This window comes from Schistocerca americana, chromosome 9 (assembly GCF_021461395.2).
Source record: "Schistocerca americana isolate TAMUIC-IGC-003095 chromosome 9, iqSchAmer2.1, whole genome shotgun sequence".
NCBI classification, from domain to species: Eukaryota; Metazoa; Arthropoda; class Insecta; order Orthoptera; family Acrididae; genus Schistocerca; species Schistocerca americana.
This window is the reverse complement of record NC_060127.1, coordinates 172,261,798-172,288,035: the sequence shown is the minus strand read 5'-3', so window position 1 is coordinate 172,288,035 and position 26,238 is coordinate 172,261,798. Positions and strand designations below refer to the sequence as shown.

The window sequence follows — 26,238 nt, the reverse complement described above, 5'->3', positions numbered from 1 at the left end:
CAGCAATCTGTAGATACCAAGCATAGCAGTTGAGTGGTTTTAATTCAGAGATCTTCTACAACTGTAGAGAAAGACCAGGGTCATCGCTGTTCTGATATCGAATGGCAATGGGAATGATGGAAGTCTTCAAGGAACAAAGCTGGCAGTGTGGAGGCACTGGAGAATGCCTCTATAAAAGTGTAGGGGCACAAAGGAGCGTAGGGACGATGTCAAGCAGTAAAGCAAATATTGCTGGCCTGCAGGGACCAAGGCTAGCAGCATGGTAGGTATTCTGAAGAGTACATTTACAATGGTGTTGGAACACAGTGGAGGCTGAAGTATTGTGGTAATGGGAACGGTGAGACTTTTTAGGGACCAATGGTAGCAATATGCTAGTCCTACTGGGGAGTGGCTAAAATGGTGCAGGGGTGTAAGGGAAGCTATGGACGTCGATTAACTCATTGATGTCTAGTGCCAAAAGGAAAGTTTGGACGATGACTAGCAGCAAATGGTACTGGAGAGTGCCGCTACAATTGTACAGAGGAATAAGGAAGACTAAGAGACTCATGGACTGGATTGCTGTATAGTACAAAAAGCTATGTTGGGAATCTCAAAGCAGCTTTACCTACTGGGGTGATGCTGTGCGATGGTGCACAGTCATAAAGGAGGATTGGGTCATGACAGAGTAAGGGTGGGAGATGCTGTGTGACAAGTACTTTTGTAGTGAAACGCAAACTGATACAATGCGACAATGGAAAAACACAACGCGGCAGTGGAAAGACACAGTTTAATGTTCGAAGCTACAGTCAGAAAAAAACATGAGTGGCTCAAAAACTGAAATGTTGGAAGTGTGCAGAAGTCAGGACTAGCTCTCAAGTTTTTTTTTCGCTAGAATCTAACTCACAGCATTCGAATTCATTTCATTACGTCAATAATGCCTTACGAAGGCACTGATTTTACTTAAGACATAGATCATCCCAATCAAAACTCAGGAATCGCAGTGAGCAGTTGAACAATTCTCTGAGGGACGCCACATGGGATAAAGTACACCGGGTGCTCCACAGGAATCCATCATGGGGCCGCTACTTTCCCCGCACTGTGTTAAAGATCATTCATTTTTACAAATGATCATTCATTTTTTCAAATGATACTTTTTTGACGGTCAAGGCAAGTACATAAGCATCAGCGTATGCAATAGTAAATTATGTCTATGTGAAAGTTCTTAATTAATAGTTTTGGATTACCATTTGAGAAACTACACCTCAACCAGATTTGTGCTTTAAAAATTCCGCATGCCGAATTAACGTACAGTAGCAACAGTAATAGATAATAAACAATACAAAAGTTTTAAATTATAAGATGTGCACGTTGCTAAAAACTTAAACTGAAGAAATGTGTAAGTGGAGGTGAGGTACCGTGTAACATGGAGCACACAGTAACATTTGGATCTGAGTAATTTATCACCTTAGCAGCCTTGTGTTTAACCTATTTGCAAACGTCATTTGTTACCCTATTTGGCCAGTGTACTATGGAAGTGATTAACATTCATATTTGATATGTAGTGAAGAAAAAGTGTTTTGAGGTATGTGAAATAAATTTTTATCACAATAAAATATTCTTTCTTTTGTTTACAGTAATCAACAATTGCTGTAATTCTGAGAACTACGATCATAATCATATACTAGTGTATCATACCGTATTAAACGTCAAAATGAGAGCCAAGAAGAACTCTTTAGAACAGCTGTGCGAGGTGATCGTGTTTTAACATGGTTTCCTGGCAAGAGTCCATTTCACTGTATCGGGTAGGTGATCACGAATGAGGATGATGATTATGATAACTATGAAGTGACATTTTTCCGTAGAGGAGCCAAAAATGCAAATGGATTTGTGCATCCTCATATATCTTATACAACGTACGTGTAAGGAAAAAGTATGATAATGGTTTTACCAAAACATCTTATCTTGGGAAAATCCAGAAGGGAGAACGGACATCTTAATTATGATGCCAGTCTAAAAAGCTTTAATATTCGACGAATACTGTAAAAAAATTGAATTTATTTTTAAAGACTCTAAATATGAATTTTATCAGGCATTTAATTGCAGCTTGTACTCTGAAGCACTTGAATAATACAAGTTACGCCAATGTAGTTTTTTATACCTGTTACACTGTATGCCAGTACGTATTACACTCTGCCCCGCTCTGGCGCACACTGTAACAGTTTACATTCACACATAACATTCTCGGTAGGCAAATCAAATTGAAAGCCACTCCGAGTATGTAAGCTTCAAATGACTGCTAAAAGATCCTTAAAGAAAAATGCTTAAAAGGAAGAATGTCTTCACAAATATGTTTTCCAAAATTGGAGAAAATAACTTTTCTGTTACACTGTGTCCCCCTTTCCTCTACAGTAGACCCGATGAAGCATATAGACCAACTACTTATGTCCTATGAATAAATCACACTTTGGGACATGGAAATCAGCAAGTTTACAAACTTTGTTCATGTATACATATTGAAAGTAATTAGGTTATATACTAATCACACTATTTGTAACAGCGTGTGATGCGCATCAGTCAATATCCCTACAACTTCTTGTTTCTATGGGACTTGGTCGTGATCCCAGTACTTTAAGAAAATCGAACTCCCACGCAAACTTGTGAGTACTCTACAAATGACAGTTAATGATTTAAATATTTGAGGTTATACATGTAAGTGAGAAAAAAGTTTATAAAAGATTTGAAATTATATGTAAAATTTGTTGGAAGTTGCTAAGATCTCTCATTATGAAACACTTGTTGAGTATACGCTGGATAATTTGAGCTGATTTTTAAGAAAAAGCTAGTTTTCCACGCAGCTCAATGTTAATGACGTCATATTGTTGTCGTTGCGGTCTTCAGTCCTGAGACTGGTTTGATGCAGCTCTCCATGCAACTCTATCCTGTGCAAGCTTCTTCATCTCCCAGTACTTACTGCATCCTACATCGTTCTGAATCCGCTTAGTGTATTCATCTCTTAGTCTCCCTCTACGATTTTTACCCTCCAGCTGCCCTCCAATGCTAAATTTGGGACCACTTGATGCCTCACAACATGTCCTACCAACCGGTCCCTTCTTCTAGTCAAGTAGTGCCACAAACTCCTCTTCTCCCCAATTCTATTCAATACCTCCTCATTAGTTATGTGATCTACCCATCTAATCTTCAGCATTCTTCTGTAGCACCACATTTCGAAAGCTTCTATTCTCTTCTTGTCCAAACTATTTATCGTCCATTTTTCAGTTCCATACATGGCTACACTCCATACAAATACTTTCAGAAACGACTTCCTGACACTTAAATCTATACTCGATGTTAACAAATTTCTCTTCTTCAGAAACGCTTTCCTTGCCACTGCCAGTCTACATTTTATATCTTCCCTACTTCAACCATCATCAGTTATTTTGCTCCCCAAATAGCAAAACGCCTTTACTACTTTAAGTGTCTCATTTCCTAATCTGATTCCCTCAGCATCACCCGACTTAATTCGACTACATTCCATTATCTTCGTATTGGTTTTGTTCATGTTCATCTTATATCCTCCTTTCAAGAGATTGTCCATTCCGTTCAACTGCTCTTCCAAGTCCTTTGCTGTCTCTGACAGAATTACAATGTCATCGGCGAACCTCAAAGTTTTTATTTCTTCTCCATGGATTTTGATACCTACTCCGAATTTTTCTTTTGTTTCCTTTACCGCTTGCTCAGTATACAGATTGAATAACATCGGGGATAGGCTTCAACCGTGTCTCACTCCCTTCCCAACCACTGCTTCCCTTTCATGCCCATCGACTCTTATAACTGCCATCTGGTTTCTGTACGAAGTGTAAATAGCCTTTCGCTCCCTGTATTTTACCCCTGCCACCTTTAGAATTTGAAAGATAGTATTCCAGTCAACATTGTCAAAAGCTTTCTCTAACTCTACAAATGCTAGAAACTTTCCTTAATCTTTCATCTAAGATAAGCCGTAAGGTCAGTATTCCCTCACCTGTTCCAACATTTCTACGGAATCCAGACTGATCTTCCCCGAGGTCGGCTTCTACCAGTTTTTCCATTCGTCTGTAAAGCATTCGCATTAGTGTTTTGCAGCTGTGACTTATTAAACCGATAGTTCGGTAATTTTCACATCTGTCAACACCTGGTATCCTTGGGATTGGAATTATTATATTCTTCTTGAAGTCTGAGGGTATTTCGCCTGTCTTATACATCTTGCTCACCAGATGGTAGAGTTTTGTCACGACTGGCTCGCCCAATGCCGTCAGTCATATATGACGTCATATATCCTGAAAAATGTGTCATACGATGACATAATTTTGCCGGTACATTCAGTGGCACATGTGGATACCGTCTACAAAATGTGTTGCGAATAGATTTAGTAGTAAAGAAATAATAACTTAAAACGTCACGCCTGATGCTGAAGAATTACTGCATGAACAGCAAAATTGTAGTGAATGATGACCGTTTTTTCTTTGACCATTTAGAGTGGGTGGGTTTATCAGTAGGATAAAGTTTCTGAAAGATTTAAAAATACGTGTAAAGTTTGATGGAAGTTGCTAAGTGCCCTCTTCTCAGCTACTGGGTGAATAAAGTTTCGGTGATTTGCGAGCCGTCAGTTAGGTTGCCTCAAGGTATCTACAAAGTTTCTAACTGTATTGCTTGTCTTACTGTGTGAAGCACTCAACGTTAGATTATACGATGTGATGAATTGACTAGACGTCGGGTTTCCACCAATGATAAGAAATAATAAAAACGCCAATAAAGACCTTCTAACATCTTCCTCTTCATCCTTAACAGCCTATCAGAATTAGATAACAGCGACGCCTGCAGGTATATAAGAAACAAAGTTTTCTCATTCACAGTAAACAAAAAGACCCTGAAGAAGATCACTTGAAACAGTGACTGAAAGGACGGTAGTTTTATATATACTGACAATGCGGTCATAAGCCCAGAAAAATTTTATTCACTGCGACAATGGCCGCGGAAGCCTACGTTTATGTTTCTCTATTCTCCCAATCTCGAACAGTGGGCTGGAAAAACGAACTCTTAAATCTTTCCGCCCGAACCCTGATTTCTCACATTTTATTATGACGATAATATCTCTCTGGACACCAAAAAAATATTTTCGCAGTCGGAAGAAAAAGTTAGTGATTCATACTTAGTGAAACGAACTAGTCGCAACTAAAAACGCTTTTGCCACCCCCCAACTCGGTTATCATATTCCGTGACGCTTTCTACCCTTTTTCGCAGTAACACAAAGCGAGTCGCCGTTCTTTGAAATTGTTCGATATCGTCCTTCAATCCTAACTAGTAACGACCTCATACGAGTGCAGAAATACTCCAGAAGAGGACAGACAAGAGTAGTACAGGCGATCTCTTTAGTAGATCTGCTGTATTTTTTAAATGTTCTGCCAATAAATCGCAGTCCTTGGTTTGCTTTCCCCACAATATTATCTGCGTAATCCTCCCAATTCAAGTTATTCGTAATTGTTATCCATCAGTACTTACCTGAATTTACAGCCTTTGGATTTGTGTGATTTATGGTGTAACGGAAATTTAGCGGTTTTTATTTTACTATTCACGTGGACGATCTCACATTTCTCGTGATTTAGAGTCAACTGCCACTTTTCGCACCATACAGATATCTTGTCTGAATCAGTTTGCAACTGGTTCTGCTCATCTGCAAACAATTTTAGGTCGCTGCTTAGATTGTCTCCTAAATCGTTTATATACACTCCTGGAAATTGAAATAAGAACACCGTGAATTCATTGTCCCAGGAAGGGGAAACTTTATTGACACATTTCTGGGGTCAGATACATCACATGATCACACTGACAGGACCACAGGCACATAGACACAGGCAACAGAGCATGCACAATGTCGGCACTAGTATAGTGTATATCCACCTTTCGCAGCAATGCAGGCTGATATTCTCCCATGGAGACGATCGTAGAGATGCTGGATGTGGTCCTGTGGAACGGCTTGCCATGCCATTTCCACCTGGCGCCTCAGTTGGACCAGCGTTCGTGCTGGACGTGCAGACCGCGTGAGACGACACTTCATCCAGTCCCAAACATGCTCAATGGGGGACAGATCCGGAGATCTGCTGGCCAGGGTAGTTGACTTACACCTTCTAGAGCACGTTGGGTGGCACGGGATACATGCGGACGTGCATTGTCCTGTTGGAACAGCAAGTTCCCTTGCCGGTCTAGGAATGGTAGAACGATGGGTTCGATGACGGTTTGGATGTACCGTGCACTATTCAGTGTCCCCTCGACGATCACCAGTGGTGTACGGCCAGTGTAGGAGATCGCTCCCCACACCATGATGCCGGGTGTTGGCCCTGTGTGCCTCGGTCGTATGCAGTCCTGATTGTGGCGCTCACCTGCACGGCGCCAAACACGCATACGACCATCATTGGCACCAAGGCAGAAGCGACTCTCATCGCTGAAGACGACACGTCTCCATTCGTCCCTCCATTCACGCCTGTCGCGACACCACTGGAGGCGGGCTGCACGATGTCGGGGCGTGAGCGGAAGACGGCCTAACGGTGTGCGGGACCGTAGCCCAGCTTCATGGAGACGGTTGCGAATGGTCCTCGCCGATACCCCAGGAGCAACAGTGTCCCTAATTTGCTGGGAAGTGGCGGTGCGGTCCCCTACGGCACTGCGTAGGATCCTACGGTCTTGGCGTGCATCCGTGCGTCGCTGCGGTCCGGTCCCAGGTCGACGGGCACGTGCACCTTCCGCCGACCACTGGCGACAACATCGATGTACTGTGGAGACCTCACGCCCCACGTGTTGAGCAATTCGGCGGTACGTCCACCCGGCCTCCCGCATGCGCACTATACGCCCTCGCTCAAAGTCCGTCAACTGCACATACGGTTCACGTCCACGCTGTCGCGGCATGCTACCAGTGTTAAAGACTGCGATGGAGCTCCGTATGCCACGGCAAACTGGCTGACACTGACGGCGGCGGTGCACAAATGCTGCGCAGCTAGCGCCATTCGACGGCCAACACCGCGGTTCCTGGTGTGTCCGCTGTGCCGTGCGTGTGATCATTGCTTGTACAGCCCTCTCGCAGTGTCCGGAGCAAGTATGGTGGGTCTGACACACCGGTATCAATGTGTTCTTTTTTCCATTTCCAGGAGTGTAGATCACACGCACTTTCTTGGGGAGCGTCCCATATTACGAGGGTTGTCCAGAAATTAAATTGCGATGGGTCGTGAAATGGAAACCACAGTGAAAACCAGTTAGGAACACCTTCTACGTACTTCTCTACATAGTGTCGTAGGGTTGTATCAGCTTTCCAGTACCCTCGTCATAGAAAGCACTGCCTGTGCTTTCGGCCAGTTATCTGCACTGGTCTGCAGCTCGTTGTCTGTGGAAAAATTTTGTCTTCATAGCCAGCGGTTCTTGTGAGCAGAGATGAGACTCAGGGGGAGCCAATTACGGACTGTATTGTGGATGACCAAACACTTCTCATCGGAAACGCTGCAGGAACGTCTTCATTGCCCCTGCAGTGTGCGGCCGAGAACTGGCATGAAGAAGGAACTGCTCGACAGTTGTGTTATGTGGGCTGCATGACACAGGCGAAATCTCTAACCGGGTCCTCATACTTGGCGTGAGACGCTATTCCCTACACATCTTTACGTGCTCACTGTTCACTCAAAACAGAAAAGAGGGACGCGACACGATCGACGTTCATACTAGAGACACTTCCCAACACATCTGTGCAAAGCATTACCGGATTTTGCCACGGGTTTCCATTTCGCGACCGATCGGAACTTACTTTCTGGACAGCCATCGTATTTCTGATTTAATCGATGACTTTCCGTCAATACCACGAATTGTGACCTTTCTTACGGGAAATTACTAATCGATTCGCACAACTGAGACGATACTCCAGAGCCACGCAATTTGATTAGAAGTCGCTTTTTAGGAACGGGGTCAAAAGCCTTCCAGAAATCCGAAAATACGGAATCTATTTGACATATCCTGCTGATTGCACTCGGTACTTCGTGAGAATAAAGGGGCTCTTGAGTGTCACAAGAACGGTATTTTCTGAATTTGTATTGGTTGTGTATCCACAGATGCTCTCAGTCGAGGTAGTTCATACTATTTGAATACAGTATATGTTCCAAAATTCTACAGCAAATGGACGTCAATGATACGGACCTATGATTCATCACATAACTCGTACTTCCCTTCTTGAGCGTTGGCGTGACCTGATATTTCGACTACCGTGCGGTTGTAGGTGATTGCTAAGCATGGTGCAATTGTACTGAGGACTTTATGAAGTCTAGAAGGGCGTTTGTAGCGCATTAGCGTGATGACTCGTTGGGTGACTACTTTCTTCAATGATGTGCTTCTCTTTGGACCGTTAGATGTCCTATTACGCATCCTTGGTGTGGTGTCACCGCCAGACACCACACTTGCTAGGTGGTAGCCTTTAAATCGGCCGCGCTCCGTTAGTATACGTCGGACCCGCGTGTCGCCACTATCAGTGATTGCAGACCGAGCGCTGCCACACGGCAGGTCTAGTCTAGAGAGACTCCCTAGCACTCGCCCCAGTTGTAGAGCCGACTTTGCTAGCGATGGTTCACTGCCTACATACGCTCTCATTTGCAGAGACGACAGTTTAGCATAGCCTTCAGCTACGTCATTTGCTACGACCTAGCAAGGCGCCATATTCAGTTACTATGTCTTCTGAACAGATAACTGGACTCGCATTCGGGAGGACGACGGTTCAATCCCGTCTCCGGCCATCCTGATTTAGGTTTTCCGTGATTTCCCTAAATCGCTTCAGGCAAATGCCGGGATGGTTCCTTTGAAAGTGCACGGCCGATTTCCTTCCCCATCCTTCACTCACCCGAGCTTGCGCTCCGTCTCTAATGACCTCGTTGTCGACGGGACGTTAAACACTAATATCCTCCTCCTCCTGAACAGATAATGTTGTGAATCATGTACCGTCAAGAGCGACGTTCATCATTAATGGAATAAAGTTAAGTATCAAACTAATTACGTTCGCTTTCTGAATTCTAATTCCTTGTCATGTTCCAGACCTCACGTCAGTATAGTCCTTCCCTCCTCACGCCAGTCTGCGTGAGCTAAAACGCGAGCATTTCGGCCTCCTCTAGTAACGCGGTGTTGGCTCTTCTGCCAACACAACACTTGGGACATGCCTGATGCAGATAACTGGCCGAAAGCACAGGCAGTGCTTTCTATGACGAGGGTACTGGAAAGTTGATGCAACACTACGACACTATGTAGAGAAGTACGTAGAAGATGTTCCTAACTGGTTTTCCCTCCTCACGCCAATCTGCGTGAGCTAAAACGCGAGCATTTCGGCCTCCTCTAGTAACACGGTGTTGGCTCTTCTGCCAACACAACACTTGGGACATGCCTGATGTTACTTTCAAGTCTGATGAACATTCGTCGTCCAGCATAATGTAGGCGAGACCAACAAATTAATGATGTTAACAGATGACCATCTATTTTTTTCTCCTTGCATTAATTAACAAAAGAAAATGGTTCAAATGGGTTTGAGCACTATGGCACTCAACATCTGAGGTCATCAGTCCGCTATAACTTAGAACTACTTAAACCTAACTAACATAAGAACATCACACACATCCATGCCCGAGGCAGGATTCCAACCTGCGACCGTAGTGGTCGCGCGGACTGAAGCGCCTAGAACCGCTCGGCCACACCGGCCGGCATTAATTAAGAGAAATGCCTTGTCGTATTGTACCTAGTTGTACAATTTCTTTTTCATTTCTTGGAAGAGGTTGGCGAAAGTGCACAGCACTTAGATGGTCTAGTCATGTTACTGCGACCCCCTGTCAGAAACCAGTATAGCCACATTTTAAAGTTAGAACTGCTGCGACAAATGCGGCACGAGACTGCATGAGGTAGCGACAAGGGTATGGAGCCATGGCGACTACAGTGCTGTGGCTAACTGCGTCAGTTTCTCGGCTGAGGATCCATGGCGCGAACAGGCTGCTCGATGTGGTCCCATAGATTCTCAAAAGCGTTTTAATCCGGGAGATTGGGTGGTCAGAGGAGTATGGTAAACTCATGCTGGTGCTCTTCATAACGCGCACGTACACTGCGAGGTACGTGACACGCCTTGCGTTGTCATGCTGGTAGATGCCATCGCACCTATAAAAAAAAAATAAAACACTGTATGTAAGGGTGGATATGGTCCTCAAGGATAGACGCATAGTTGTATTGATCCCTTGTGTCATCCAGAATGACAGGATCACCCAGGTAATGCACTAAAACAATTCCCAGATCATGAAGCTCCCTCCTCCGAAATGGACCCTTCCAACGGCATTTGTCCGATGGAGCATAAAACGTTATGGGTGAATGCATCTCATCTATCCTTCACTTTCTATAGCGCCTTTCTCTTACCATACTGTAACAACAAAATAATTGTCTAATTAGTTACTTGTGATGAAGAATACACTAGGAAATTCACCACACCATTATAAACATTACGTTGCACTAACAATCTAAATTCATTTTAAAGCTCGCTATACGAGCAAGCTTCCTAATTTGTATTGGTACAATATCGGAAACTTAGAGCGGTACATTATAGGCAACGTCGTTGTTTTCTCTTTGTTAGTTTCGTACAAACTAGTACAAACTGAGGACAGTCTGTAAACTAAGGTTCTTCCATATACAGTCACCTACAAATAAAACATAACAGGTGCACAGAGATTAGGTGGAAACTAGAACAACATCAGCGTTGTTTTCAAACGGTCTGAGCCTCAGGACACAGAACTCATAGTTGACAATATGGCTCCAAGAAGCACGCAGTTCATGTTGACTTCATCAAATGTCGGACGGTATAAGAGGTATGAATTCTGTAGTAGTGGTACTAATTAGGAGAAGGTACAGTGGAGGCAACTTTCCCCTACATTTGTTGACGTAGATGTGTGCGGCACGTGCTGTCTCGCCAGGTGCCTCGTGGGCAGCAGCTGTGACAGTCCCAGAGGACAGAGGGCGAGCCCGGCCAACTGGACGCGGCCAGACCAGCTGTTCCCGGGTTTAGCGCAGGCCTGCCTAATGGGCTCGGCGTCGAAACTTAGGCCCTGCCGGGGGATCAGCGGCCCTAATCCCATCACACGGCGCCCGCACCTGGTCAGCGCTGCTCCGCCCGCCGCAGTGGTCAGTGCTAGGCCGCGGCCGTCACCAGCCGTCAGCCGGGTCCCCGCTCTGACCGTGCCAGCACCTGGCTGGGACACTAGTTGTCTCCACCTCTGCACGGGCACTTCAACGAAGTTACGAGGATAACATCACATGCAGTACAAAATTGAAGACACTGCACTTCCATCTGATGCAAATGTAGCGGGACTGCGGCTGGTATAAGTCTTGAATTTTATTATTTATGTAGATAAATCACCTAAACATCTATGCTACACTACTGTACATTAAAATTGCTACACCAAGAAGAAATGCAGATGATAAACGGGTATTCATTGGACAAATATATTATACTAGAACTGACATGTGATCACATTTTCACACAATTTGGGTGCATAGATCCTGAGAAATCAGTACCCAGAACAGCCACTTCAGGCCGTAATAACGGCCTTGATACGCCTGGGCATACAGTCAAACAGAGCTTGGATGGCGTGAATAGGTACAGCTGCCAATGCAGCTTCAACACGATACCACAGTTCATCAACAGTAGTGACTGGCGTATTGTGACGAGACAGTTGCACGGCCACCACTGACCAGACACTTTCAGTTGGTGAGAGATCTAGAGAATGTGCTGGTTAGGGCAGCAGTCGAACATTTTCTGTATCCAGAAAGGCCCGTACAGGACCTGCAACATGCGGTAGTGCATTATCCTGTTTCAAATGTAGGGTTTCGCAGGGATCGAATGAAGGGTAGAGCCACGGGTCGTAACACATCTGAAATGTAACGTCCACTGTTCAAAGTGTCGTCAATGCGAACAAAAGGTGACCGAGACGTGCAACCAATGGCACCCCATACCATCACGCCGGGTGATACGCTAGTATGGCGATGACGAATACACGCTTCCAATGTGCGTTCACCGCGATGTCGCCAACCACGGATGCGACCATCATGATGCTGTAAACAGAACCTGGAATCATGCGAAAGAAATGACGTTTTGCCACTCGTGCACCCAGGTTCGCCGTTGAGTACACCATTGCAGGCGCTTCTGTCTGTGATGCAGCGTCAAGGGTAACAACAGCCATGGTCTCCGAGCTGATAGTCCACGCTGCTGTAAACATCGTCGAACTGTTCGTGCAGATGGTTGTTGTCTTGCAATCGTCCCCATCTGTTGACTCAGGCATCGAGACGTGGCAGCACGATCCGTTACAGCCATGCGGATAGGATGCCTGTCATCTCGACTGCTAGTGATACGAGGCCGTTGGGATCCAGCACGGCGTTCCGCATTACGCTCCTGAACCCACCGATTCCATATTCTGCTGACAGTCATTGGATCTCGACCAACGCGAGCAGCAATATCGCGATACGATAAATCGCAATCGCGATAGGCTACAATCCGACCTTTATCAAAGTCGGAAACGTGATGGTACGCATTTCTCCTCCTTAGACGAGGCATCACAACATAGTTTCACCAGGCAACGCCGGTCAACTGCTGTTTGTGTATCAGAAATCGGTTCGAAACTTTCCTCATGTCAGCACATTGTGGGTGTCGCCACCGGCGCCAACCTTGTGTTAATGCTCTGAAAAGCTAATAAACTGCATATCACAGCACCTTCTTCCTGTCGGCTAAATTTCGCGTCTATAGCACGTCATCTTCGTGGTGTAGCAATTTTAATGGCCAGTAGTGTATTATAAGGATAACAAATTTCAATTGGCTTCCGTGCATTTCTCAAACGTTTCTTTAGACATCTAACAAAGACACAGTCATGATCCGCGTAATTTGTGAGCCCTGTAATAGCACAGGTGCTTAAATCACTTATCTACCTACGGGCATACGGGCGTAAAGATGGTGCTAAAGGGGCACCGAAACTGAAAGTTAAATAATACACACATCAAAAAAAGGTTTGTATCATCCCGGTTCACAGAACTCCTGAAGATAGACGATGACTGTTCAGAGATGTCACTAAACTCGTCCAAAGATGTAAGCAACCAAACATGGGCAGCGCCTATTAGACGGAGGGGGTCCGACAGCTGATCAGTTCCAGTCAGCCCACCAGGTAGGAAGTACACAGCTCGTGTTGTCTGTAGTTCGACCATGCCTAGACGGTCAATGCCGCGGTTCGATCGCGTCCGTATTGTTACTTTGTGCCAGGAAGAGCTCACAACAAAGGAAGCGTTCAGGTGTCTCGGAGTGAACCAAAGCGATGTTGTTCGGACATGGAGGAGATGCAGGGAGACGGGAACTGTCGATGACGTCCCTCGCTTAGGCCGCCCAGGGGCTACTACTGCAGTGGATGACCATTATCTACGGATTTAGCTCGGAGGAACCCTGACAGCAACGCCACCATGTTGAATAATGCTTTTCGTCCAGCCACACGACGTCGTGTTACGACTTAAAGTGTGCGCAATAGGCTGCATGAGGCGCAGCTTAAATCTCGACGTCCATGGTGAGGTCCGTCTTTGCAACCACGACACCATGCAGCATGATACAGATGGGTCCAACAACATGCCGAATGGACCGCTCAGAATTGGAATCACGTTCTATTCACCGATGAGTGAGGTGTATGCCTTCATCCAGACAATCGTCGGAGACGTGTTTGGAGGCAACCCGGTCGGGCTGAACGCCTTACACACACTGTCCAGCAAGTGCAGCAAGGTGGAGGTTCCCTGCTGTTTTGGGGTTGCATTATGTGGGGCCGACGTACGCCTCTGGTGGTCATGGAAGGCGCCGTAACGGTTGTACCATACGTGAATGGCACCCTCCGAACGATAGTGCAAGCGTATCAGCAGCATACTGGCTAGGCTTCGTCTTCATGGACGACAAATCGCGCCCCGTCGTTCACATCTTGTGAGTGACTTCCTTCAGGATAACGTCATCGCTCGAAAAGAGTGGCGAGCATGTTCTCCAGACATGAACCCTGTCGAACATGCCTGGGATAACTTCCTGGCAGATTAAAACTGTGTGCCCGACCGAGACTCGAACTCGGGACCTTTGCCTTCCGCGGGCAAGTGCTCTACCATCTGAGCTACCGAAGCACGACTCTCGCCCGGTACTCACAGCTTTACTTCTGCCAGTATCTCGTCTCCTACCTTCCAAACTTTACAGAAGCTCTTCTGTTCTGGTTCGCAGAAGAGCTGATATGAAACTTCCTGGCAGATTAAAACTGTGTGCCCGACCGAGACTCGAACTCGGGACCTTTGCCTTCCGCGGGCAAGTGCTCTACCATCTGAGCTACCGAAGCACGACTCTCGCCCGGTACTCTCCTTCAGAAGCTCTTCTGTTCTGGTTCGCAGAAGAGCTTCTGTAAAGTTTCGAAGGTAGGAGACGAGATACTGGCAGAAGTAAAGCTGTGAGTACCGGGCGTGAGTCGTGCTTCGGTAGCTCAGATGGTAGAGCACTTGCCCTCGGAAGGCAAAGGTCCCGAGTTCGAGTATCGGTCGGGCACACAGTTTTAATCTGCCAGGAAGTTTCATATCAGCGCACACTCCGCTGCAGAGTGAAAATCTCATTCTGGATGCCTGGGATAAATTGAAAGCCCTTTTTATGGACGACGTGACCCGCCACCCACTCTGAGGGATCTACGCCGAATCGCCAATGAGGAGTGGGACAATCTGGACCAACAGCGCCTTGATGAACTTGTGGATAATGTGCCACGACGAATACAGGCATGCTTGAATGCAAGAGGACGTGCTACTGGGTATTAGAGTTACCGGTGTGTACAGCAATCTCGACCACCACTTCTGAAGGTCTCGCTGTGTTGTGGTACAATATGCAATGTGTGGTTTTCATAAGCAATAAAAAGGGCGGAAATGATGCTTATGTTCATCTCTATTCCAATTTCCGGTGCAGGTTCCGGAGCTCTCGGAACCGACGTGATGCAAAACTTTTTTTGATGTGTTTATAGGTATTAAAACTGCGGCTGTAGGTATTTATGTTAAAAAAAATCAAGACTGTTCTAGACACTCGTCTAGAAGAAAGATAGCACGCATGCGCGACCCCAGAAATTTATCCAAGAAGGAGACATTCTTGATATAACTGATTCACTCGATCCGAAAAACATGTGCTCGACGAACTAAATCCCAATGTGTTTTATCCCAACGGTTGATACACAACACATTTACATTTTTAAGGTACATTGCGTTGATATCTAAAAATTATGCAATGATAAGTAGTACATCTAACCCACATACATACTCTGCAAGCCACCGTACGGTGCGTGGCGGAGAGTACCCTGTATCAGTGCTGGTCATTTACTTGCAAATAGAGAGAGGGAAAAACTATTGTCTGTATGCCTCCATATGAGTCTTAATTTTTCTTATTTTCGTGGTCCTTACGCGAAACGTGGGTTGCCGACTGTAGAATCGTTCTGCAGTCAGCTTTAAATGACGGTTCACTAAATTTTCTTAATAGTTTTCCTCAAAAACTATGTCACTTCCCCTCCAGGGATTCCTATTTGAGTTCCTGAAGCATCTCCATAAAACTTACGTGTTGTTCGAACCTACCAGTAACAAATCTGGCAACCCGTATGTGAATTGCTTCGGTGACTTAATTTACTCCGAACAGGTAGGTACCCCACACACTCAAGCAGTACTCAAGAATGGGTCGGAATGGTGTTCCATACACGTTCTGTTTACAGATGAGCCACACACTCCCAAAATTGCTGCAGCAATCCGAAGTCCAGCATTCACATTAATGTAAGTGACTGTGTCGAGCAGTACATTACTATTAGCGTATTTTAACATTACGGGATCGTTTTCCCTATTCATCAGCATTAACTTACTTTTTATACAATTAGAGCTAGCTGCCACTCAGCGCACCAACTAGAACTTTTATCTACACTACTGGCCATTAAAATTGCTACACCAAGAAGAAATGCAGATGATAAACGGGTATTCATTGAACAAATATATTATAGTTGTACTGACATGTGATTACATTTTCACGCAATTTGGGTGCATAGATCCTGAAAAATCAGTACCCAGAACAACCACCTCTGGCCTTAATAACGGCCTTGATACACCTGGGCATTGAGTAAAACAGAGCTTGGATGGCGTGTACAGGTACAGCTGCCCACGCAGCTTCAACACGATACCACAGTTCGTCAGGAGTACTGACTGGCGTATTGTGACGAGCCAGTTGCTCGGCCACCATTGACCAGACGTTTTCAATTGGTGAGAGTTCTGGAGAATGTGCTGGTCAGGGCAGCAGTCGAACACTTTCTGTATCCAGAAAGGCCCGTACAGGACCTGCAACATGCGGTCGTGCATTATACTGCTGAAATGTAGGGTTTCGCAGGGATCGAATGAAGGGTAGAGCCACGGGCCGTAACACATCTGAAATGTAACGTCCACTGTTCAAAATGCCGTCAATGCGAACAAGACGTGACCGAGACGTGTAACCAATGCCACCCCATACCATCACGCTGGGTGATACGACAAAATGGCGATGACGAATACACGCTTCCAATGTGCGTTCACCGCGATGTCGCCAAACACGGATGCGACCATCATAAAGCCGTAAACAGAGGCTGGATTCATCCGAAAAAATGACGTTTTGCCATTCGTGCACCCAGGTTCGTCGTCGAGTACACCATCGCAGGCGCCCCTGTCTGTGATGCAGCGTCAAGGGTAACCGCAGCCACGGTCTACAATCTAATAGTCCACGCTGCTGTAAACATCGTCGAACTGTTCGTGCAGATGGTTGTTGTCTTACAAACATCCCCATCTCTTGTCTCAGGGATCGAGATGTGGCTGCACGATCCGTTACAGCCATCCAAGCTCTGTTTGACTCAATGCCCAGGCGTATCGAGGGTTTATTACGGCCAGAGGTGGTTGTTCTGGGTACTGATTTCTCAGGATCTATGCACCCAAGTTGCGTTAAAATGTAATCACATCTCAGTTCTAGTATAATATATTTGTCCAAAGAATACCCGTTTATAATCTCCATTTCTTCTTGGTGTAGCAATTCTAATGGCCAGTAGTGTAGATGTGGATTTAGACGTTACTTGTACTAATTTCAGCACTGTACATTGATTATTCTTGGTGTTGGCATTTGTTTTATCCATCGGTGTGTGTAGTTGCAGATGGTTGGGAACGTCAACAGTGTATGGGAGTGCCGGCCGGTGTGGCCGTGCGGTTCTAGGCGCTCCAGTCTACAACCGCGCAACCGCTACGGTCGCAGGTTCGAATCCTGCCTCGGGCATGGATGCGTGAGATGTCCTTAGGTTAGTTAGGTTTAAGTAGTTCTAAGTTCTAGGGAACTGATGACCACAGATGTTAACTGCTATAGTGCTCAGAGCCATTTGAACCATTTTTTGCGTATGGGAGATAACTGGTCACATCGCTGTTGTACAGGTGCAGTTACGTTGAGAATACAAGAGTGGTTCTTGTTTAATGTTTCGTAGAGCGGAACCACAGCAGTTTCTCAATCCGTATTGAACGCGAATAAAATTACTTTGCTGGTGAGGTTCGGGTCCCATAATCACTCGCCAGACAACCCCGTCCCTACAGGCTTATAAAAGACGCGTTACAATGTGCAGAGCACGGCGATTACACAGGGCGGAGGGTGTGTTATTCATGAGGAGTGGTGAGCAGGGCTGGGGTTGTGAGAGTGGTGGAGTGAGTGTGTGGAGTGTCGCCCTGGGCTCTGGGGGCAGCAGCGCAGGTGCGGAGGAGTCGAGTGTGGGGGGGACGGCTGGACGCGCGCCGACAAAGCCGACAGATGGACCGACCCACCCAGGGCCGGGGGAGGCTGCCAAGTCCGCCTGCGGAACATTTGGCGAGCCGGTCGGCCGCAGGTGCCCGCGCCGGCGGGGTCGCGTCCTGTCGCGCTCAGGGGCGCTGCTCCGACAGTGACCAGGCAGAACGAGGGGTAAAGACTTAATCAGCACCTCCGAACAATCAGGCTGCGACCGGAAGCTGGCTAAGGTTAGAAATAAGTTTAGCCGAAAAACTTTTGCAAAGGGCTCAACAGCGTTTAAATGCAGTGGGCTGTGACGTTTTTGTTGCTGTTAGAAGTAGTTTATCTTGTGGTGAAACTGAAGCTCATAATTGCTGTGAAAGGTCCCAGAACTGCTCTCATTAACAAACGGCCACAATGCCCACATAGTACTGGGGACAGAAAGTTGGCTGAAACCAGATGTAAACAGTACTGAAATTCTAAACTCAGGTTGGAATGTATACCGCAGAGACAGGCTGGGCAGTGAAGGGGGAGGCGTGTTCATAGCGATAAGAAGTGCAATAGTATCGAAGGAAATTGACGGAGATCCGAAATGTGAAATGATTTGGTTTGGGTGAAGGTCACGGTTAAAGCAGGCTCAAACATGGTAATTGGATGTCTCTGTTGGCCCCCTGGCTCAGCAGCTGTTGTGGCTGAGCACCTGAAGGATAATTTGGAAAATATTTCGAGTAGATTTCCCCACCATGTTATAGTTCTGGGTGGAGATTTTAATTTGCCGGATATAGACTGGGAGACTCAGACGTTCATAACGGGTGGCAGGGACAAAGAATCCAGTGAAATTTTTTTAAGTGCTTTATCTGAAAACTATCTTGAGCAGTTAAACAGAGAACCTACTCGTGGCGATAATATATTAGACCTTCTGGTGACAAACAGACCCGAACTATTTGAAACAGTTAACGCAGAACAGGGAATCAGCGATCATAAAGCGGTTACTGCATCGATTATTTCATCCGTAAATAGAAATATTAAAAAAGGTAGGAAAATTTTTCTGTTTAGCAAAAGCGACAAAAACCAGATTTCAGAGTACCTGATGGCTCAACACAAAAGTTCTGTCTCAAGTACAGATAGTGTTGAGGATCAGTGGACAAAGTTCAAAACCATCGTACAATATGTGTTAGATGAGTATGTGCCAAGCAAGATCGTAAGAGATGGAAAAGAGCCACCGTGCTACAACAACCGAGTTAGAAAACTGCTGTGGAAGCAAAGGGAACTTCACAGCAAACATAAACATACCCAAAGCCTTGCAGACAAAAAAAAATTACGCGAAGTGAAATGTAGTGTGAGGAGGGCTATGCGAGAGGCGTTCATTGAATTCGAAAGTAAAGTTCTATGTACTGACTTCGCAGAAAATCCTAAGAAATTTTGGCCTTATGTCAAAGCGGTAGGTGGATCAAAACAAAATGTCCCGACACTCTGTGACCAAAATGGTAGTGAAACAGAGGATGACAGAGTAAAGGCCGAAATACTAAATGTCTTTTTCCAAAGCTGTTTCACAGAGGAAAACTGCACTGTAATTCCTTCTCTAGATTGTTGCACAGATGACAAAATGGTAGATATCGAAATAGACGACAGAGGGACAGAGAAACAATTAAAATCGCTCAAAAGAGGAAATGCCGCTGGACCTGATGGGATACCAGTTCGATTTTACATACAGTACGCGAAGGAACTTGCCCCCCTTCTTGCAGCGGTGTACCGTAGGTCTCTAGAAGGCCGGCCGAAGTGGCCGTGCGGTTAAAGGCGCTGCAGTCTGGAACCGCAAGACCGCTAAGGTCGCAGGTTCGAATCCTGCCTCGGGCATGGATGTTTGTGATGTCCTTAGGTTAGTTAGATTTAAGTAGTTCTAAGTTCTAGGGGACTAATGACCTCAGCAGTTGAGTCCCATAGTGCTCAGAGCCATTTGCACATCCTCTCTAGAAGAGCGTAGCGTTCGAAAGGATTGGAAAAGGGCACAGGTCATCCCCGTTTTCAAGAAGGGACGTCGAACAGATGTGCAGAACTATAGAACTCTAACGTCGATCAGTTGTAGAATTTTGGAACACGTATTATGTTCGAGTATAATGACTTTTCTGGAGACTAGAAATCTACTCTGTAGGAATCAGCATGCGTTTCGAAAAAGACGATCGTGTGAAACCCAGCTCGGGCTATTCGTCCACGAGACACCGAGGGCCATAGACACGGGTTCCCAGGTAGATGCCGTGTTTCTTGACTTCCGCAAGGCGTTCGATACAGTTCCCCACAGTCGTTTAATGAACAAAGTAAGAGCATACGGACTATCAGACCAATTGTGTGATTGGATTGAAGAGTTCCTAGATAACAGAACGCAGCATGTCATTCTCAATGGAGAGAAGTCTTCCGAAGTAAGAGTGATTTCAGGTGTGCCGCAGGGGAGTGTCATAGTACCGTTGCTAATCACAATATACGTAGATGACCTGGTGGATGACATCGGAAGTTCACTGAGGCTTTTTGCGGATGATGCTGTGGTACATCGAGAGGTTGTAACAATGGAAAATTGTACTGAAATGCAGGAGGGTCTGCAGCGAATTGACGCATGGTGCAGGGAAAGGCAATTGAATCTCGATGTAGACAAGTGTAATGTGCTGCGAATACATAGAAAGCAAGATCCCTTATCATTTAGCTACAATATGGCAGGTCAGAAACTGGAAGCAGTTAATTACATAAATTATCTGGGAGTACGCATTCGGAGTGATTTAAAATGGAATGACCACATAAAGTTGATCGTCGGTAAAGCAGATGCCAGACTGAGATTCACTGGAAGAATCCTAAGGAAATGCAATCCGAAAACAAAGGAAGTAGGTTACAGTACGCTTATTCGCCCACTGCTTGAATACTGCTCAGCAGTGTGGGATCCGTACCAGATAGGGTTGATAGAAGAGATAGAGAAGATCCAACGTAGAGCAGCGCGCTTCGTTACAGGATCATTTAGTAATCGCGAAAGCGTTACGGGGATGATAGATAAACTCCAGTGGAAGACTCTGCAGGAGAGACGTTCAGTAGCTCGGTATGGGTTTTTGTTGAAGTTTCGAGAACATACCTTCACGGAGGAGTCAAGCAATATATTGCTCCCTCCTACGTATATCTAGCGAAGAGACCATGAGGATAAAATCAGAGATATGAGAGCCCCACGAACAACACGAGACTGGAATAGAAGGGAGAACAGATAGAGCTACTCATGGTACCCTCCGCCACACACCGTCAGGTGGCTTGCGGAGTATGGATGTAGATGTAGATGTAGATGTAGATGTTGAAATCAAAATCACCATTCTTAAGTCGTTGAAGACATTCCCTGTACGTTCTCCCACTAATAGTTGCATCACCATTGGTGTTACCCAGCATTTTAAGAGCCACAGCCGCAGATTTCTTCACGTTAAAGCAGAAAATTAAAACTTCCCGCAAATGGCGAGAAACGCGTACGTAAGTTGACGTACTTAATCGAGAATAACCTTATCATGCAATCACAACTCGCCTAATATTTTTATGGCATTATGTTTACAGAGGCCTAAGCTTATTGTATTACACCTACGACCAACCACCCGAACCCGACATGCCGCTACAGCCGTCTATTGCAAAACGGCGGAAGCAAAGTTGTAGACCCAATAATGCAAATAAGTTTCAACTCATATGTGGCGCAGTACACAGAATTCTGAGTGACAGGGAAGGATACAAAGCTACATTTTCACGAATAAATGGCTGCCTCTGGTCTAACATACAGAAGCTAAACTTGAACATTAATTAAGAAATCAAAAGAAGAATGTTGTCGATTGAAATGAAATTTTTAGAAATAAACTATACAGTCAGAGATCAAATGGAGAACAAAATTATTAGAGAACAACTTAATACATACTGTTTAAATTAAAGAGAACATATATGGAGCAAGACCGTATGAAATGGAGAAAATATATCAACAGAACAAGGGAAGATACATTAGGTAAACGAGTAATCTACACGGTGATTCCGTTGTGGTGTTACTACTTTCAGGCATGATGGACAAGGGAAAATGTATCAATTTCAGGTTAGGGGTCCATGTCTAGAAATGACCGAGCCGAAAGATGTAAGTGAAAATCGTGGTGTTACCACTGACAGTGTTACTAAAATTCAAGGGTTTGCTACTTTCGCTGGTGGTAGTATGGACCAAAGCAAGGAAAAATTGTATAGCGAAAACGGTCTCCAAAATTTATACCTTAAGAGCTATGGGCACTTGGTCAGCGGAGGAGATATGTTTGAGAGTAGCAAAGATGAACAGGTGGTTATAGCTCTTAAGATATACATTTTAGAGCCTACATCTACTGGACTTTTTTTCATATTTTAGTCCATTCTACTTTCTCAAAAAATATGGAAGCCAAAGAGCTTACAGTAGACAAGATGTGTTTCACAATATTGAAGATGAACCAAAATTCATAGCTGTTAAAAGCTATGCACTTGGAGCCCATATGTACTGGACATTTTTTTCATATTTTAGTCCATTGTACCTCCTCCAAAACTATGGAAAGCAAAGAGCTTGCAGTAGAAGAGATGAGTTGCACAATATCGGAAGCAGTGTTCATAGCTCTTAATGTATAAAACTGCACTAGACACTTGTTGTCTTATATAGGCCCTTGCCGTGTTCTGCCTGTTTACATATTTCTGTAATTAAATACAGATGCCTATACCAGTTTCTTTGGCGCTTCAATGTATATGCGCCTTGAAAGATAATATGACCATTCAGCGCAGAGCACCCGTCGCACCATCTCGTGCGGGGCTTCGCGTGATGCGGCGAGCAAAAAGAAGGAAAAGAGCTAGGCGACGCTTCTTTGGTAGTGCGCGGTACAAAAAAAAAAATGGTTCAAATGGCTCTGAGCACTATGGGACTCAACTGCTGAGGTCATTAGTCCCCTAGAACTTAGAACTAGTTAAACCTAACTAACCTAAGGACATCACAAACATCCACGCCCGAGGCAGGATTCGAACCTGCGACCGTAGCGGTCTTGCGGTTCCAGACTGCAGCGCCTTTAACCGCACGGCCACTTCGGCCGGCCTGCGCGGTACATGGTGGTTTGGATTGCGGTGGGGGGGGGGGGGCGGGGGGGGGGACGTGCTTGGGTAGTCTGTGCAGTTGTGTCCAACGACTGTGCTAGGGTGGCACAGATCATTAACGCATCTGCTTAGTGAGCAGCAGACCTGGGTTCGAATCCCAGTCTTGGTACAAATTGTCATTTATTGAGAATGAATTGTTTCGTTGCCTGAGTTTGCGGAAGTCAAGTTTACAGCCTTTACCGTTGTGTGATTTATCGTGTGGCTGAAATGTAGCGGACTCCCTTTAGTGCTGATGTGAATGACTTCAAACTTTTTACTATTTAGAATCAATTGGCAATTTTTGCACCGTACAGATATCTTTTCTAAAGTTATTTTGTATTCTTTTTGATCATCTAATGACTTTACATGACGTTAAATGACAGCATAAACTGCAAACAATCTATACTTGACAACGGGAATAAATTACCAACGCTCTCCCCCCACCCCCTTTCAAATGATACAGTTACTCAAGAGTTGAAAGAAAACATAAGTCGCGTCACAAATAGATACCCTACTCATACAATTATAGTTGTTGCTGACTTATCTTCCCTCGATTTGTTGACAAAAATATGTATTCAAAGCCAATGGTAGATATAAAACATCGTCAAAAATTTACCAAATCCAATAAAAGTAAACGCAAAATGTTTCTATTTATAAAAGCGGATAAAAGTTCACTTGACGTCTTCCTAAGATACAGCCTCCACTCCTTCCCAACTAACTATGTAAGTGTAGACCAGATGCGGTTTAAATTCAGACATTGCGTCTGAGGCAGTAGAAATATTTATGCCCAATAAATTAATATGAGATGGTACTGATCTCCCGTGGTACACGAAACAGGACAGAACACTGTTGCAGAAGGAACGATAAAAGGTGACCGAATTTATAGCAACACAAAATCTCCAAGATAGGTTATGTTTCACTGAAGCTCGAAATTAAGCAAGAACCTCAATGCGAAAAGCTTTTAATAGTTTCCACAACGAAGCTCTGTCTCGAAATCTGACCGAAACTAGAAAGGCATTCTGGTCATATCTACAGACGCGAAATTTAACTGGCAGGAAGAAGATGATGTGATATGCAAATGATTAGCTTTTCAGAGTATTCACACAAGATTGCCGCCGGTGGCGACACCTACAACGTGCTGACATGAGGAAAGTTTCCAACCGATTTCTCATACACAAACAGCAGTTGACCGGCGTTGCCTGGTGAAACGTTGTTATAGCCTATCACAGCTGCCCGTGCAGCTTCAACACGATACCACAGTTCATCAAGAGTAGTGACTGGCGTACTGTGACGAGCCAGTTGCTCGGCCACCATCGACCAGACTTTTTCAATTGGTGAGAGATCTGGAGAATGTGCTGGCCAGGGCAGCAGTTGAACATTTTCTGTATCCAGAAAGGATGCAACATGCGGTCGTGGATTATCCTGCTGAAATGTAGGGTTTCGCAGGGATCGAATGAAGGGTGGAGCCACGGGTCGTAACGTCCACTGTTCAAAGTGCCGTAAATGCGAACAAGAGGTGATCGAGACGGGTAACCAATGGCACCCCATACCATCACACCGGGTGATACGCCAGTATGGCGATGACAAATACACGCTTGCAATGTGCGTTCACCGCGATGTCGCCAAACACGGATGCGTCCATCATGATGCTCAAAACAGAACCTGGATTCATCCGAAAAGATGACATTTTGCCATTCGTGCAACCACGTTCGTCGTTGAGTACACCATCGCTGGCGCTCCTGTCTGTGATGCAGCGTCGAGGGTAACCGCAGCCATGCTCTCCGAGCTGATAGTCCATGCTGCTGCAAACGTCGTCGCACTGTTCGTGCAGATGGTTGTTGTCTTGCAAACGTCCCCATCTGTTGACTCAGGGATCGAGACGTGGCTGCACGATCCGTTATGGACATGCCGATAAGATGCCTGTCATCTCGACTGCTACTGATACGAGGCCGTTGGGACCCAGCACGGCGTTCCGTATTACCCTCCTGAAGCCACCCATTCCGTATTCTGCTAACAGTCATAGGATCTCGACCAACGCGAGCAGCAATGTCGCGATACGATAAACCGCAATCGTGATAGGCTATAACCCGACCTTTATCAAAGTCGGAAACGTGATGTTACGCATTTCTCCTCCTTACACGAGGCGTCACAACGTCTCACCAGGCAACGCCGGTCAACTGCTGTTTGTGTCTGAGAAATCGGTTGGAAACTTTCCTCATGTCAGCACATTGTAGGTGTCGCCACCGGCGCCAACCTTGTGTGAATGCTCTGAAAAGCTTATGATTTGCATTTCAGAGCAACATCTTCCTGTCGGTTAAATTTCGCGTCTGTAGCACGTCATCTTCGTGGTGTAGCAATTTTAATGGCCAGTAGTGTACATAAGCCAAGAGGAAACGATTAGAGTGGAAGACCATGAACAAAGTGTTCGGATTAAAACGGTGTAAGACAGGGAAGTAGTCCTTCGCCCTTACTGTTCAATCCACACATCGATGAAGGAATTACTCAAATAAGAGAAACGTTCAAGAGTGGAACTAAAATTCAAGGTGAAGCAAAAAATGTTCAAATATGTGTGAATTCCTAAGGGACCAGACTGCTGAGGTCATCGGTCCCTAGATTTACAGACTACTTGAATTGACTTAAACTAACTCATGCTAAGAACAATACACACACCCATGCACGGCGCAGGACTCGAACCTCCGGCAGCAAGGACCGCGCAATCCATGACATGGCGCCTTTAAACCACGCGGCCAGGTGAAACAATATCATTGATAAGATTAGGTGATAACATTACTATTTTTGGTGATACACCAGCATTTCACATTTTCAATGACTTTTTTCGCACTTACACTAACCTGTGATCTTGCGTGTTAATGAGTTAAGTACGTTGCTATCGACAGTGATCGTCAAATTAATTCTGCATTTTTAGATCTCCCCAAGGCTTTCGACACCGTTCTTCACAAAAGTGTCCTCTCATCAAATTGCGTGCCTATGAAGTATGCGCGACTGCATTGATGAGTTCCCGCTAGGTAGGTCACAGTTCGCAGTAATTGACGGAAAGTCATCGAGTAAAACAGATGTAATGTCTGGCGTTCCCCAAAGAAGAGTTTTAGGCCCTCTGCTGTTCCTGATCTCCATAAACGACATAGGAGACAATCTGAGCAGCCGTCTTAGATTGTTTGCAGATGATGCTTCATTTACCGTCTTGTAAAGTCATCAGATGATCAAAACCAACTGCAAAATGATTTAGACAGGATATCTGTGTGGCGCAAAAAGTG

At 45.3% G+C, this 26,238-nt stretch overlaps 1 protein-coding gene across 1 annotated transcript in view; it reads right to left on the bottom strand.

Annotated features, from left to right (window-relative positions):
- LOC124550783 (glycine, alanine and asparagine-rich protein-like) overlaps positions 1-26,238 on the bottom strand; it is a 166,896-nt gene that overhangs the window by 17,831 nt on the left and 122,827 nt on the right. Inside the window, exon 4 of the mRNA XM_047125507.1 lies at positions 17,890-18,076. Coding sequence (XP_046981463.1) covers positions 17,890-18,076 — 187 coding nt within the window. The remainder of the gene's footprint in view (positions 1-17,889; positions 18,077-26,238) is intronic.